The 15,684-nt window shown below is 43.6% G+C and overlaps 2 protein-coding genes and 1 long non-coding RNA gene across 3 annotated transcripts; 1 reads left to right on the plus strand and 2 right to left on the minus strand.

Annotated features, from left to right (window-relative positions):
* Positions 1 to 41: 41 nt before the first annotated feature.
* On the minus strand, positions 42 to 4,776 carry tnfrsf1a (tumor necrosis factor receptor superfamily, member 1a). Its single transcript, XM_062465863.1, has 9 exons — positions 4,608 to 4,776; positions 4,040 to 4,142; positions 3,785 to 3,932; positions 3,325 to 3,450; positions 2,872 to 2,995; positions 2,388 to 2,455; positions 1,884 to 2,068; positions 1,524 to 1,626; positions 42 to 1,196 (listed from the first exon to the last, which is right to left on the minus strand). The coding sequence occupies exons 2-9, from the start codon at positions 4,100 to 4,102 to the stop codon at positions 856 to 858; spliced, it is 1,158 nt and encodes a 385-aa protein (XP_062321847.1). The 5' UTR covers positions 4,103 to 4,142; positions 4,608 to 4,776; the 3' UTR covers positions 42 to 855.
* A 746-nt stretch (positions 4,777 to 5,522) lies between these two features.
* Positions 5,523 to 7,888, plus strand: LOC134023652 (uncharacterized). Its single transcript, XR_009930790.1, has 4 exons — positions 5,523 to 6,083; positions 6,373 to 6,505; positions 6,770 to 6,901; positions 7,749 to 7,888. It is a non-coding gene; the product is annotated as an uncharacterized LOC134023652 (long non-coding RNA).
* Positions 7,889 to 10,257: 2,369 nt separating this feature from the next.
* On the minus strand, positions 10,258 to 13,880 carry si:dkey-260g12.1 (uncharacterized). Its single transcript, XM_062466320.1, has 8 exons — positions 13,823 to 13,880; positions 13,744 to 13,774; positions 13,296 to 13,336; positions 13,062 to 13,127; positions 12,215 to 12,328; positions 11,730 to 11,749; positions 11,517 to 11,613; positions 10,258 to 11,050 (listed from the first exon to the last, which is right to left on the minus strand). The coding sequence occupies exons 1-8, from the start codon at positions 13,878 to 13,880 to the stop codon at positions 10,785 to 10,787; spliced, it is 693 nt and encodes a 230-aa protein (XP_062322304.1). The 3' UTR covers positions 10,258 to 10,784.
* Positions 13,881 to 15,684: the final 1,804 nt, after the last annotated feature.

Raw genomic sequence — 15,684 nt, forward strand, 5'->3', positions numbered from 1 at the left:
ACACACACACACTATGCAGATATCATGAGACAGAGGCAGCATTAATTATAGTTGTGATGTTTATTACTGTCCACTGGCACACAGGAAATGACTTCATAAAAAACATTGCCAACAGCTTGTGCCACCTACTTATCTACATACGGATACTGGAATGTGATAAAGTGTAAATAATTTGATCAATCACAGAGCACTAACAGCAGGATATATACTACTAAACAGAATATAAAATAAAATATAAAAATGGAAAGATACTATATGGTCCTAGGAAGGCAGAAGAAGATACTGAGCAGAAATAAACAAACATAACTTTGACAGCAAGCTGTGGTAGCATAAAATGTGCATTACAAGTATGTGTTAGTGTGATTCACAAGATACAATTACACACCAAGATGAAAATCCCCATAGATTCCATCACAATGCCCTCATCCCAACCAAACAATTCCAACTACAAGTTGGAATTGAACAAGTCCAACTACAAAACATGACTGGAACTTGGTTCAACGGTTAAGACAAAAGGTAGGGCAATAACAATACAGATGTTAGAACATTTTGACATAGACATCATGACATCATGATACGCATCTTCTAGCTTAATTCGAAGCCCCTCATCAATAATGCCATCATAAAAACCTCTCTCTGAATAAACTGAGTGTAACCGAATATTACTTCGACTATAGAAGCACTTCACAACCCACATCTGTATTACAAGATGAAGGGTGAAATTGTTTAATTTACGTTCCCAGTTCGAGCACCATGTTAGTGTGTGTGTATATGTGTGTTTCTGTGTTCAGTAGTATGTATGCTTGTGTGTGTGTGTGTGAGCGTGCGTGCGTGTGTGTGAATGTGTGTGTGTGTCTACTGAACCCTGAACTTTTCCTCCAGCTCCTCTGCCACCCCGCCCAGGTCCATCTCCCTCAGATTTTCCAGCAGGTCCTGCAGTAAAGCACGTGGCAGAACCCCTCGCCCCGTCCCTCCCCTGGCCACGCCCCTGGCCACGCCCCTGGCCCTGCCCTCGGCCCCGCCCCTGGCCCCACCCTCGGCCCACAGCTTTAACATCTGGTAGTTGGCCTCCTGGATGGAGCGGTAGTCCACCTCGGCCCCCTCGATGTCCCTCTCGCTCACGCCCAGAGATCGCACCAGCTGTTTCACGTGTCGCACAGACACCAGGTCCAGCACTGAGTAGATCACCTGCTGAACTGGAGGGGGAGAAAGGTAGAGGGAGAAAGGTAGAGGGAGAAAGGTAGAGGGAGAAAGGTAGAGGGAGAAAGGTAGAGGGAGAAAGGTAGAGGGAGAAAGGTAGAGGGAGAAAGGTAGAGGGAGAGAGATACAGGAGAGATAGAGGGATGGATGAGAGATATGGGGATGGATGGATGAGCGATAAAGGGTGAATAGATGAGAGAAAGGGGGATGGATGGATGAGGGTTCATTCCACAAATACATTTCACCATTTCCTCAAAAGCAAGGCAAACAAACAGTTACACACTTCACACACCCATCACACACACACACACACACACACTTACTCTTGATCTCCTTGGGAACACAGTCAGGTAGGTCTGACTCACACTCTTGGGTTGGTACAGCCAGATTCTGCCTTTCTGGACATTCAGGGTCGGGGATAAAGCTCTGCACACAGACAGGAACAACATACAAATTCAGCGCTTCATACACTAGTTTATATATACTGTTTATATATATTATTTGTTTTGGTCTTCTGTATTTGTGCGGCAGTATAAAAATGCAATTTGTGAAAACATTTGTTTAGTCATTTCATTATTTCATAAAATGTCTTTGCTTTACTTTAAATAATTGAATTACAAATAAAAAAATGTTTAACATCAAAATATACAAAATCGAATATAAACTGTATTGGTCAGCCTTACTTTAGTGGATTTATGAGAGTCCCGAGAGTTAGACTCTGAGGAAGAGACGGAACCATCGTTCCTTAATCTCATTTTCCTCTTCAAACTCTTTTTGGTTGCTAGGTAGGTTACGAGGCTTATGACCCCAAGCAGGGCGATGCAGCACGCAACCACTACGGGCAGCACAATATCAACATTCTCCGGAACTGGGTGGGGAAGCAGAGAGGAACATATTTAGGTGACTGGTGAAACTGAACTGTACGTTGACATGGCAACTACATTTTTTCTTCTTCCATTTTGATTACAATCATTGAAATCTGCGGATGTCATGAGGGCAGGAATCCACAACTGATAGGCACTCCTACAGAAGTATGAGCAGGCTGTTCGAAAAAACCAAGGTGCTGAGAAGGTTATTAAGTGACCCTTCCTGAGAGGCAAAAGAGTTTCTCACCAAAAGCAATCAAAAGGCGAATACTGTTGCCCAGGCAGAGGAAAATGTAGTGTTTTTAACCTAAACAGACTCACGTTTTGAGGGTTCCGGTTCGATGGGAGGAGAACCTGGGGCACAGAGGTCGTCACACCCCGGCCTACAGCTGAGGAAACAGGAAATGTTTTGAGGAGGAAATGATTCACAATTGAGAGCCTGCTTCTGAAGAAGTGATAATCATGAATAATTGTGTCATCAAACACTGGTGAAAAGTATTAAATAATGGTCAACAATCTAACCTGAGCCAGGAGAGCTACAGAGTGTAGAATTTTAGCTTAAAGCAAATTTCCAATTACATAGTATCTGTCCAGAACCAAGGTTTTTAGTTCAGTAGAATGGATTAAACAGAAAAACTGTAACAGCTGACAACTTCTGCTCTTTAAGTACAAAAAAGTTAACTACAAAAGCGTGCACAACTTTTCTTCCAACTTTGTTTTCCTGACTCTAAAGAACGGAGAAGGTTTTCTTGATTAGGGATACAAACCCCCCCAAAAAAACTGCAGTCCCCTCACATATACTCACATCTTACACTCCAGGCATTCGTGTGTCTGGGAGTCGATGGCGTTTCTGTAGTAACCCTTGACACAGCGACACTCTCTGTCCTTGTATATTGTGCATGGTGACACCTGTTCCTCAAAATCTGAAGCTACATGAGAGAGAGAGAGGGGGGGGGGGGGTCAGTCAAGGAACTTACATTACATTTAGTCATTTAGCAGACGCTCTTATCCAGAGCGACTTACAGTAAATACAGGGACATTCCCCCCGAGGCAAGTAGGGTGAAGTGCCTTGCCCAAGGACACAACGTCATTTTGCACGGCCCGGAAATCGAACCGGCAACCTTCTGATTAATAGCCCAATTCCCTAACCGCTCAGCCATCTGACGCTGCTTATAGTGGAAACACAAACAAGGAATCTCCCAGTCGCTCCACTCAGCGGTGAAAGTGATAGGTGACAGATCACTGTGATGATAGATACCTCTGCAGACTCTGCAGCGTAAACAGTTGCGAAGAAAATTGCTCTTGTCCATGAAGGTTTCTTTTTCACAGGGCTTGCATGAGGTCCTCCTGTTCCTCTTAGGACAATCCTCCAGCAGCTTCTCCCCTGGAAAACAAATTCAAGTTCAATCAACAGCAACAGAGGGCCCTTGTCACCATTTATAGCTATGTCGTTTGTTGAGCATTTCTGTTTCATACAGTGTGGTGGAGCAGTATATAGCATGTTTTGTGTTTCATGCAGTGTGGTGGAGCAGTATATAGCATGTTTTGTGTTTCATGCAGTGTGGTGGAGCAGTATATAGCATGTTTTGTGTTTCATGCAGTGTGGTGGAGCAGTATATAGCATGTTTTGTGTTTCATGCAGTGTGGTGGAGCAGTATATAGCATGTTTCTATGTGTGGATGTGTGTCATGTAGATCAGTTGGACAGCAGCTGTTTACCTGGATGGCATTTGTTACAGCAGACTCCATTGTTGCTAATATATTCTCCAATGTCGCATTTATCCAGGTTCCCATGACTACTGTGGTTGCGCCCAATCAGGGCACCTTCAGAGGACGTTGGTGCAGACAAGGCGGGGGCCAGCACGCACTACATCATGGGACATGCAAAAACGTACACACGTTTCTTTTTAAGTACTTATTTTTTACATACTTTTAAATTAAAACGTCACGTCCGGTCACTTTTCTTTTTCTCACCAGCAAAAGCGTGAAGACCAGTAGCTTTTTCTTGCATTTGCCTCTCAAGACTGCTGCTTCCATACTGTAAGGTTGTTCTCAGGGTAACGCCATAACTTAACTCCTGCAGAAGTAGGGATTAAAGTGCCCCTGTCACACAGAGTAAACCATGGCTCAATACACTCATCCATTATATCCAATATTGTGACTGCCACTTATTATTTATAAAAGCATGACAATCTTCAATGTTTATGTAAAATACCAGCTAGAGTCCTTTAGTCATTTAGTAGGGTTTAAAATACGCTATGAGCTTGCGAAATATCTTCATCACTTCCCTATGAGCATAATATTGCGCAGTTGACATTCTATAAAACACTTATCCTGTTTATTTCAGTTTTAGTCTAATCAATAACATTTAATGAAAAATTATAGGATACAGATTACTCGAAAAGCAAAAAAAACTGAAAAATAAGATAGCAATTTTTAGTTTCGATTCTTACACCCACTTCGCATTTTGACTCAGAATCCCGATATGAATCTACCACTTTCCCACAATGACAAGTGAAGAGTTACCGTAATTTTATCTTACCTTGCAAAGAAATTGGTTCCGGTCAAGTCTCTAAAATTACAATAGGTGTTCATTTAGATCCGTGTATTTCTTTCAAGACGCGAAGCATTCAGTTCCTTTAAGTGAGTAGGCGGACTCAAACTGGAAACCAGGCTCGTCATGCGTGAAACACAGGCTATTGCTCCACACTTCCAGGGCATGTCATGCATTGAACTATGGGACAGCGCTGGTTGATTGTGTTGCAAGGTTCTTGCTGTCGCCATACGTGTTTGACATCCGTGAACTAATCAGAGACCCCTTGAATAATAATCCATAAACTTGTTTTTGAGAGATTTTGTGGAAATGGAATCTTTACTGTCGTGTATCTACAATTAAAGTATTATACTCCGAACCTCTTTGGCATGTTCCTCTTTATTTGCTAACGCAGTAAAATGAACTGAGCTCACCAACACAGGTTTAGTAAGGAAAGAATAAAATAGAAGAGAATAGAAAAGAATAGAAGAGAGGGCTCCAGGATTGCACGCAAGCATTTATACAGTTCTCGTCTATCCGATCAACATGCCAGGTCAGAGGTCATGGTATAACACATCAAACAAAATAAAGCAATAATTATTCCTGTGTGTATCTCCATACACTACAGAACCCATGGGAAGTACAGAGTAAAATCATCAGTTCCGACTTTGTGCCATCGTCTCCTGTGACATGTGCAGAGCCACGAGAGGCGTGAGATGAGAGACGGTGGTCTTATTGGTGCTGAGTGTGCGATGACACTTCAGTTCTTTGCAGGTCATGTTGCGAGGCTTCTTTGAAAATGAAGTTGGGAAAGAGAGTTAACCGCAATCATGACAGATGAGCAAACTAGCGGTGTTGAGTATTTTCAGCCACACACGCGCACTAAACTGTACATACTGAGCTTTTACAAACATAAAGCACATACGTTGCATAGACACATTCACGTAACCTATTTGAAGCATTTTCTCAAAACAGAAATCCTGTCAAAGAATGGCTTCTTTGAAGTGTAACTCAGATCCAGACACAGCTGATTTGACTATCTGAGGCAGCTTACTGTAATAAAAAAAGAACCGGATCAGAATGAGTGTGTTGTGGTATGTTAGTAAAAATATTTGTCATATGGCAGAGAGAGTAGTGACAGAAGTGTGAGAGAGAGAGAAAGACAAAAAAGTATTGACAGACACAAAAGAGTGTCAGTAGATTTGTTTTGAAAGCTAAAAAAAATTAAGTTTTTGATGAAACGAGAGCAAAGCACTGACAGAAGTGGAAAGACAAGAGGGAGGAAGAGAGCGACCGGTAGAACGTGCAGCTCTGGGGGGCTCGTCGCCACACAGACGAAGATGTGAAAGATGAGGCCAGGTTCTAATGACTCATCCTTTGACATTTTATGAATAATCCTCTGACACAATCTGATCTGCTGCTCAGTCTCACTCAGAGGGGTCTCGGGTCACATCTCTCTCTTTCTCACGTTCATACTGCGCTACGGTAAGTCGCTTTCTCTTGGTTTTTCGCTCTAGCTCTGTAATCTAAGAAGTAAAGGTGTTGAACTGGGCCTCGGACATCGCAGGGACTGTGTACTTGAGGAGACCACGTGTCCATTTTCTTTGTACAAAAATCCCTCTTGTCAGTGATGATGAGATGCTCTGCTCTTACTCTAAGTGACTGTGGATTTTGAACACCACCAGGTTATGTACGATAGTAATATTAAAATGTTTTCATGAGCATCATAGCATCAATATTGACTGTATCCTTTTACTCTTGCTATTATTTTCAGATGGAGTTATGGTACATTAGTTTATCTGTGTTTCTGTGCCAACTGTCGGCTGTCCAATGTCTCAAATGTTCTGGGCAACAGTATTCCTGGCCATCGCTCAATCCCACTTTATGCTGTGACAAGTGTCCACCAGGTAAGCATAAAGAAATGTGTTGTGATATTTTTCATTTTTACTTGAACTGTAACTCGGTTGAAATCCATAATTTGGGTTGAACGTCCTAGTTGAGAGGTTGTTTGATAAAATAGTTAGCAATGGAACTAAAAAACACGAATAGATTATTAACGGGTTTCCTGTACCTTAATGTGTTCTTGGTAGCACCTTTTCTTATTGAGAGAGAGAAGTATATTGTGCTTTTAATCCATTCTGTAATTGAAGAGTCTATTGTGTCCTTTGCAGGTAAATACATGCTCAAACGTTGTGTAGCATCACAGAGGCAAGAAACCGTGTGTGGTTCCTGTCAAGATCGGTTCTACACAGAAACCTACAACACTAAGCTAGCCTGTGATATCTGCACACTGTGCACAGACGGTGAGTGTATGAGTGTGTGTATGAGTGTGTGTCTGAGTGTGTGTCTGAGTGTGTGTATGAGTGTGTGTGTGCCCATGCGCACACACGCGTACGTGAGTGTGTCGTCCGTTTATGAGTTTTCTGGGTGTGACTGTAAACGATTAGCTGTGAAGTCAGACAAACCAGTAAGGTTCGAATTGAGACATGTCGGTCTTCTCAGACGTTTCCTTTGCTAACTGTCTCTCAAAGGTGTCTCCAGGTCATCCTCCCTTCAGAGAACAAAGCTGGTGAAAACACAAGTGTGCTGAAGGGATTTCCCCTGTCATCCAGTCATGGTGGGATACAGTCAGAGAGAGAAGGGGGGGCACAGATAAACAGATACAAACTGATTAACTGACTCACCAAGCTAGGAAGTAAAGAGAGCTTGCTGGCACAACAACCATGGTTGTCTGCCAGTGGGGATTGGGGGGGAGGGCAAAGGGCTGTGCGGGTGGGTTGCAGACACGCACCTTAATAGTTGTGGTGGAAGACGACCTCGCAGTGGCAGAAAAACATCGGAAATAAATACAGATGTCACTGTGTTGTTGTCAGAGACGTTATCTGCCTCAAAAGTACAAAAACAAGAGAATAAGTCATCTTTAAATGTCAATGAGCAGAGGGAAAACACACAAGGTCAAAAAGAGAGACAGTTGAGGGTGGTTGAATCACGTAGCCACAAACTCACTGTGGAAGTTTTTATTTTTTATTTTACTGTTGTTAATCACCTGGGAGATGTATTGTGATGATATTGTGCATAACATCACACACACACACACTCACACATTTCATCTGTTTTTTAACAATTATTTTTTTTCTTCTTCTTCCATAGACTTAGTGTATGAGTCCAAGTGCTCGACCAGTCGTAATGCTGAGTGTACATGTCAGGAAGGATACCAATGCAGACAAAAGCCCTGCCAAAGTTGTGATCCCCTCCCCAGCCAGCCGACAACCAATCACACACCTGCTGACGCAGGTACTGAAGACTAGTTCAGCACACACAATCATTACAACATTAGAACTACCAAACATCCACTAGTGTACCAAATGCTGGGAAGGGCTTCCAAGCATTAGTACAAGTCTTACCAAACGTTCATAAGCATGAACAAATGTTATCTCAGGATTTCTAAGCATTGAATGCATGAATGCATGAATAAACATGCACACAAACGTACACCCAAACATGTAACAACCCGCAGATAGACGACCAACCAGTCACAACACAGTAATTAACATTTCATTGTTGAGTCACAGGCCTCTAGTTACATGTTGAAACCACACACACAGCGATAGCATCTCCGACTTCTCTGAAGGAGACATTACTGCGAGGTGGTCACCATGGTAACATCCTCCCTTCTCTCTCCTCGTTTTGGACCACAGTGCTCCACCTTTCTGAGACCATTTACACACCCACTCCTGTGCCTATCACTGCACCTGGAACTGGGCTAGCCACGAAACCAAGAGGAAGTAAGGACACTACTGATTAGCGGCGCCCTCTGGGATGTACGTGTACTGTGAAGGAGAAGGACAGCAACAACCTCAGCTGTAGGGCAAACACATCCCGTTTACTTTCACAAAATAACAGTTTTTTATTCTCCCCCCCCCCACACCCGTTTCTCTCTCTCGCCCATTACTCTGCCTCTCTCCAAACAACAGATGACAGCACGTGGATCCTCGTTTGCGGCCTCCTGTCCTGCGTGAGCGCAGGGCTCCTGCTAACTGTATGCATACAGTTGCACAAACGTAAACTACCCTGGATCAGAACTACAAACAGTCAGTATTATCCGTTTATATCTGACTGATGACATCGCTACAGCGCATGTATGTCTGAGTATCTGTGGGGCGAGCACTTATTGTTTTCTCATTGGTCCATCAGGGTGCTGGGCTCTGAAAAAGACAACTCTAGCTCATCCAGTGACACAGGAAGAGGATGTACCCATGCCAATCCAGGAAGTGCACTGGAAGACTGAGACAGAAGTCTGATTGGAAAGTAGGCTGTCATGACAACATTGGACCAGGCTATGGATTAACTGGATATACTGACATTACCTGACACAGGGACCAAAAAAGTATTATGAATTGGGGTAATCTGGGACATTGGGTAATGTAGGCACCTAAACTCCAGAGTGTTTTCTTCCCTGCTATAACAAGTTCTGTGTCTAGTCCACAGAACTTTGACTCTAGGTTTAGCATGGATGTTATGTGACTGAAATAACAAAACGTGATTGGGTGTGGTGTCACAGAAAGGGTCAGGGCACTAGTCAATGAGGACGTTCCGATGAGAAAATGCATGCAAAAAATGTCCCAGATTACCCGAAGTCACCCAACATAAACATTCAAGTTCATCAGGTCTATAGAGTTCAGTACCAACGTGTGGAGTTCAATCAAACCAAAGTCATTGGTTTGTCGATGGTGGGTCATCATTATGACCCACCATCGTGTTGCGACAACTTTACATCATACAAAAATAAAGTAAAGCATTTTCTTATAACCGTCGGGCTGTCTCAGACCCCCCAAAGCACAAAGGTTAAAAGAAAATCCTTTTTATTTGTTTTTGTATTGGGTAAAGTTGTCCCAACGCAACGATGGGTCGTTGTGACCCGAAGGCAGCACAAGGGTTAAAGTGTTTTTCTTAATGTATATCCGACCGTCTATGATATTGTGTTCATCAGCGAAGATGACAATCCTACGAGAGAGGGTTCTGATCTGGTATCCAGTTGCGAAGGTTTCTCTTGTGTATGTCATATGTCAGCATCTCTCAATCTTTGTTCAGAAGAGCAGCGAACATGGAGCTTAGGAGACGACATCTGCTTTGAAGTTAGACTTTAGCATTTGATGTGACCTCTGATAAAACGTGGGTGGATGTGCAGACGAGACAGAAAGAGAGCAAAAAAGAGTCAGATTGAAAATGTCTACTGTATGTAAGTTATACTTACTGTATATAGAACTAGGACTGTGGATCAAAGAGTTTATCATGTAGGGATGTGAAACCCACCACATGGCTGCTTACATGTTCAGTACATGTTGAAGTTGAAGATGTTTTATGTCTTTTAATCTGTATGATCTATTCTAATTGTAATTTGTTTAACTACATGCTCTTCTGGTTCTACCCATTGGCACTTATTTGCTTTTAACAATGTATGCTTCATGTTTTGGCTACCCGCAATGTTTTGAATCTCGTTGTTTATGATCATTGACCTATGCACTTTTTGTAAAGCTCTTTCTTGTAAGTCGCTTTGGATAAAAGCATCTGCTAAATGAATAAATGTAAAAAGTATGCTTTTCCCCTCATCTGCTAACAGCTACTGATTGCGTGTTTTTTTCCTAAGTAAATTCCTGCTTTGTGGTAGTGTTAATGGTTTTATTCAAAACCTTTAACATCACTTGTATTTTATTATCAAATACATGCAGTTTTACAAAAACAGTTTCAGAGTTGTTATTGACTTGAACAAGCCACAGCTGCCTTACTCTTCAAACTAACGGTACAGTACATTGACATATCCAAAAAGAGGCTCATAAATAACATTACAAACTGACCACATTCAAAATGAGCAAATAAAGGACACATGCGACACATCAACTAACGTTTCGATTACACATCTTACAATTCTATATAACTCTTTAGGAGTTTAAACCGTAACATCTTTGTTTAGGTCGTTTGACCATCTTCAGAACCATGCACCAGATCACTTCTGGATGTCCACTCACCAGTGTCTTCCAAACCCAATCTGCTGGATCCTGAACACACAACACATGGTCGTCCTGAATAGCATACCACAGTGATCATTGTTGTGTTATTTCCCCACAAGCTTAATGTTCAACATGAGCGACGAAAGGTTCAGCGAGGTTCAACGTAAACAGTCCTCGCTCATAGCGACTCCTCTTTGGAAACGTGACAGTCCTTCCCTTGTTCCTGAGAAGGGACAAACACAGCGCCCGTCTCTCCGTCCTCCTCCTGCTGGGAGAGGTGGACATCAGGTGACGACGCCGCGCGGTTCTGGAAGCCTCTCCCTTCCTCCTCATCCCTGTCGTTCCGTTCCTCCTTCCTCTCCACTCCCGCCACCTCCCCCTGACCCGTGAATTGATTCAGAAGACTGAAGATCACAGTTCCGGCACTGTGCACATGGACTGGGCCTGAGAGAGAGAGAGAGAGAGAGAGAGAGAGAGAGAGAGAGAGAGAGAGAGAGAGAGAGAGAGAGAGAGAGAGAGAGAGAGAGAGAGAGAGAGAGAGCGAGAGAGAGAGAGAGAGAAGAGAGAGAGAGAGAGAGAGAGAGAGAGAGAGAGAGAGAGAGGAGAGAGAGAGAGAGAGATGAGAGAGAGAGAGAGAGAGAGAGAGTGGAGAGAGAGAGAGAGAGAGAGAGAGAGAGAGAGAGAGAGAGAGAGAAAGGGAATGAGAAAAAGGGAATGAGAAAGGATGCCCGTTCAGCCCGTACGTGATCATGTTAGGTGTGTAGGAATCACCCCGTGACATGACAGAATTATGACAATAGTGTGTTATGAAAAACATAGCATAAGTTCTTGTAAAAAAAGAACTTTTTGTCAAGCTGAAAGATACATTTGAAGGGAATTTGTACGTATTTTTATATATCTTTTTCAGTACCTAGATTAGCAGCAGTTAGTGGGTGTGGTAGCAATCCGACCGGCTCCTTTGTCTGCTGTTGGCCTGGGGCTTTGTTGGGGGAACCATCCTTCACACCCTTAACAACAAGTAAGAACAAGAAACTGTAAACCTTCATTCTGTTGGCTCCATGTGCCGTAAATATGAGAGTCTCTGTGAACGGTGTGTAAAACGTTGCGATGGCTGTGAGCCTACCTCGTTACACAGCTGGAGAACTGGAAAACAACAGCAGATGAAAAGTCATCAGTCAAACTGGTAATACTATGTTCTCTTCATGGGAATTTTGCTTATTCATTAATGATTCATCGATAATTGAGATGTGTCATTTGACTGTGTCGAGGTAGCGAGCAATGTCAGAATGTCTTGTGTTGTTATTCAGCTGAGTTGTTTCGGCTGTAAGGCTGACTGATCATATGATTACTGCAACAAGCATCAACAAGTAGATCGCTGTTTGTTCAAACTGACATGCTTGTGAGAGTAGCAGCCCTGTGTAAGAATGAAAAATATACCACAACAAAGAAGTGCTTTGACCTTAAAGAGTCTAGTGTCATGGCCAGGAATCACTTTCACCTTCTATGAAAGTGTTTAAACTTATCTTAGATCTGACTCCAAATGGCATGTGCCTGTTCACAATGTACAAAGTACATTTGACCGAGACTGGAGTCTCTTCAAATCCTCACCATGTTTGAAACAAGCTTCGTCTCCTTGGCGACGGATACAGAAGAGAAGTAGAAGAGCCAGAAGTCCAATGGTTACTACCGGACACAAAACGGCCAGAAGAGTGTTGCTGTTCTCTGGAGAAAAAGACACGGACAGAACACCTCAAGTTATGGAGATAGAAAGAACAAGAGAGACAGACTGACAGACTGACAGACTGACAGACTGACAGACTGACAGACTGACAGACAGACAGGCAGAGAGACAGACAGACAGACAGACAGACAGACTGACTGACAGACTGACAGGCATAGGCAGAGAGAAGAGAGAGAGAGAGAGAGATGAGAGAGAGAGATAAGAGAGAGAGAGAGAGAGAGAGAGAGATGAGAGAGAGAGAGAGAGAGAGAGAGAGAGAGATGAGAGAGAGAGAGACAGACAGACTGACAGGCATAGGCAGACAGACAGACAGACAGGCATAGCAGACAGACAGACAGACATAGGCAGACAGACAGACAGACAGGCAGAGAGACAGACAGACAGACAGACAGGCAGAGAGACAGACAGGCAGAGAGACAGACAGACAGGCAGACAGGCAGAGAGATAGACAGGCAGAGAGACAGACAGGCAGAGAGACAGACAGGCAGGCAGAGAGACAGACAGACAGACAGGCAGACAGGCAGAGAGATAGACAGGCAGAGAGACAGACAGACAGCGAGACAGACAGGCAGGCAGAGAGACAGACAGACAGGCAGGCAGAGAGACAGACAGACAGGCAGAGAGACAGACAGGCAGAGAGACAGACAGGCAGAGAGACAGACAGGCAGGCAGAGAGACAGACAGACAGACAGGCAGAGAGACAGGGACACTCACCTGGTCTAACATGAATGCTGTCATGAGTGGAATTAATCCACTGGAGTGGACACACCAGATTTACAACTGAGAATGATGAAGGTTTTGCACAGGCATATTTGAGTAAACAGCCATATGAAAAAAATGGAGATTGAATATAGTTCTGCAACACAAAGACTCCAACTCTAAAAGTCTACAATGAAAGATAATTGGAGGAAGTGTACAAGAAGGTATTTTACTTTGTACAATACTCACTTCGGAGGATTGCAAGGCAAAGGGGGAAGTCATGCCATCTTCTGGGGAATTTCCCAAAGCAAAATAAGAAATGAAAAAAACAAAAACTGTAAAAAACACCCAATAGTGCAGTCTATGTAAAAACAAGGAGATCATGTGTTTGAAAGGGACCTGTTGAGCAGTTTACTACAATAGACAGCCTGTAAAAAGGCAAGTAAAACACATTGAGGCATCGTACCAATATGAAGTTTGTGCCTGACAAAGCAACAATACACACAAACTGAACAGACGTGCACATGAAATGTACACACACATACACACACACACCCACACAACTGCTTGACACACACACACACACAAACCCACACAACTGCTTCAAACACACACACACACACACACACACACACACACACACACACACACACACACTAACACACACACACTAACACACACACACACTAACACACACCTCTGCTGGTTGGCTCGGGCTCGGGGCTCTTCTCACACTCTCTGCAGTATCCAGGGTCTTCCGCTCGTGCAGACGTAACCACGCCGACAGCGACACCTAACGTCCGCCTTGAGGCTGCACTTCTGCTCCTCCAACATGTTGCCGACTGTAAGAGAAAACACAGGTAGGGTCAGGGTCCTAATATGAAACGGATTCACGATCGCAGTGCAATGCAAATAAGAGTAGGTCTGGAGTAGGCACACGTTTCTAGTTGTTTAAATGGTTGTTGGTTCGATTCCCGGCCGTGCAAAATGACGTTGTGTCCTTGGGCAAGGCACTTCACCCTACTTGCCTCGGGGAGAATGTCCCTGTACTTACTGTAAGTCGCTCTGGATAAGAGCGTCTGCTAAATGACTAAATGTAAATGAATGAGATCCGTGAGTGGCTGATTGTGTGTGCTCTACCTTCTCTGCAGTCTCTGAAGCAGGGCAAACAGCTGCTCTCACAGTTCCAGTCCTTTGTGAAGGTCCCATCCACGCAGGGAGAGCACTCTGTACACGACAACTGGTACTGGCCTGAGAGAGAGGGGGGGGGGGGAGAGAGAGGAAGAGAGAGAGAGGAAGAGAGAGAGGAAGAGAGACAGAGGAAGAGAGAGAGAGGAAGAGAGAGAGAGGAAGAGAGAGAGGAAAAGGTGAAGAGAGGAAGAGAGAGAGGAAGAGGTGGAGATAGGTAGGAATTAAGAAAGGCAGGTGGGATGGTGAAAGATGTACGGACAGGAGTGGTAATGAAGGAAGCGTAAAGCAGTGGAAGAACAAAGAGGTGCAAAAATGTACTTTACTTAGATAAAGTAGAGCAGTCGACTGCTGGCACACACACACACACACGTGCGCACGCACGCGCACACACACATTTAAGGGGCCGTTCTGTGTAGCAGCGAAACAGGAAGTTTGAAGTACGGGAAGAAGAGCTGCAGAGTGTCGACATGTCAGTATGCCTGGAGTGCATACTAATGCAGGATGTGGTGGAGGTCAGAGCCGTTCATGCCAGACTCTCGTCATGATCGGGTGGTGGTGGTGTGTATCCGTGTGTGTGTGTGTGTGTGTGTGTGTATGTGTGTGTGTGTGTGTGTGTGTGTGGGGGTGACGGTAATGACAATGATGACACAGGTGTGACACGGTTCTGTTATAGGAAGGATGTAAGAATGTGTGAGAAACATGAACATTTTCTTTTGTCTACAGATCTTTGACAACTGTTTACTATCAACTGCAGCTCAGTGGAAATGGAAGAAGGGACCATTTCTCTTAAACATTCTTGAATGAGTAATGATAGAGAAAACTTAGCATCTACTGATCTTATATGGCCCTTTCAAAAGTGTATAATTACCAGATGAACTTTTCTCATTTACTCATTTACAAGAAATGTTCACACTAACATCCCAAAAATGTATTATGTAGGGAATGATGAGTCTTGGTGACAGCTTATGAGAATACTATAAGAATACTTAAGAATAATATAATGTGTGAGAAAAGATTTGTGAACAAGGAAATAGGACAGACTTACCTGCCGGGCATTGTTTGCACCGCTTCTCTCCATCCATACAATATCCACCACCATCCTGCCAACAGCACAGCAACATTGGGCTCACCATTAGCAGTATTTTCACTATAGCCAGCCCATCGTAGGTGCCCCATGGTCCATAACACTGTCAGCTGAGTTTTCACTCATCTCAACTAATACTAGGGGGGGTTAAGGATTGATTGATTTATTGATTGAATGCAGGGGTTGACCAGAAGAAGATAATCACATAGTTACCAGTGGAACAGAGGCCCCTCTGTGTGCAGAAAGAATCTGAGCCGCTACCAAGCACAGCAAGAATGCCATCCCAGAAACTGTTATTCGTTGTTCAGAATCTAAGAAGAAAAACTAAGACAGAAGAGGGTTAAGAGACCAATTCTTGACATG

This window comes from Osmerus eperlanus, chromosome 7 (genome assembly GCF_963692335.1).
Source record: "Osmerus eperlanus chromosome 7, fOsmEpe2.1, whole genome shotgun sequence".
NCBI lineage: Eukaryota > Metazoa > Chordata > Actinopteri > Osmeriformes > Osmeridae > Osmerus > Osmerus eperlanus.

What these genes read in the sequence shown, in the direction of transcription:
- si:dkey-260g12.1 (XM_062466320.1), bottom strand. Translation starts at nt 13,880, where the DNA reads ATGTTGGAGGAGCAGAAGTGCAGCCTCAAGGCGGACGTTAGGTGTCGC. An exon ending in GCCCGAGCCAACCAGCAGAG is followed by an intron (nt 13,337 to 13,743) that starts GTGTGTGTTAGT and finishes GAAATTCCCCAG; the next exon opens with AAGATGGCATGACTTCCCCC. An exon ending in CAGCATTCATGTTAGACCAG is followed by an intron (nt 12,329 to 13,061) that starts GTGAGTGTCCCT and finishes CTTTTTCTCCAG; the next exon opens with AGAACAGCAACACTCTTCTG.
- tnfrsf1a (XM_062465863.1), bottom strand. Translation starts at nt 4,102, where the DNA reads ATGGAAGCAGCAGTCTTGAGAGGCAAATGCAAGAAAAAGCTACTGGTC. An exon ending in ACTCTCATAAATCCACTAAA is followed by an intron (nt 1,627 to 1,883) that starts GTAAGGCTGACC and finishes GTCTGTGTGCAG; the next exon opens with AGCTTTATCCCCGACCCTGA. An exon ending in TGTTCCCAAGGAGATCAAGA is followed by an intron (nt 1,197 to 1,523) that starts GTAAGTGTGTGT and finishes CTCCCCCTCCAG; the next exon opens with TTCAGCAGGTGATCTACTCA.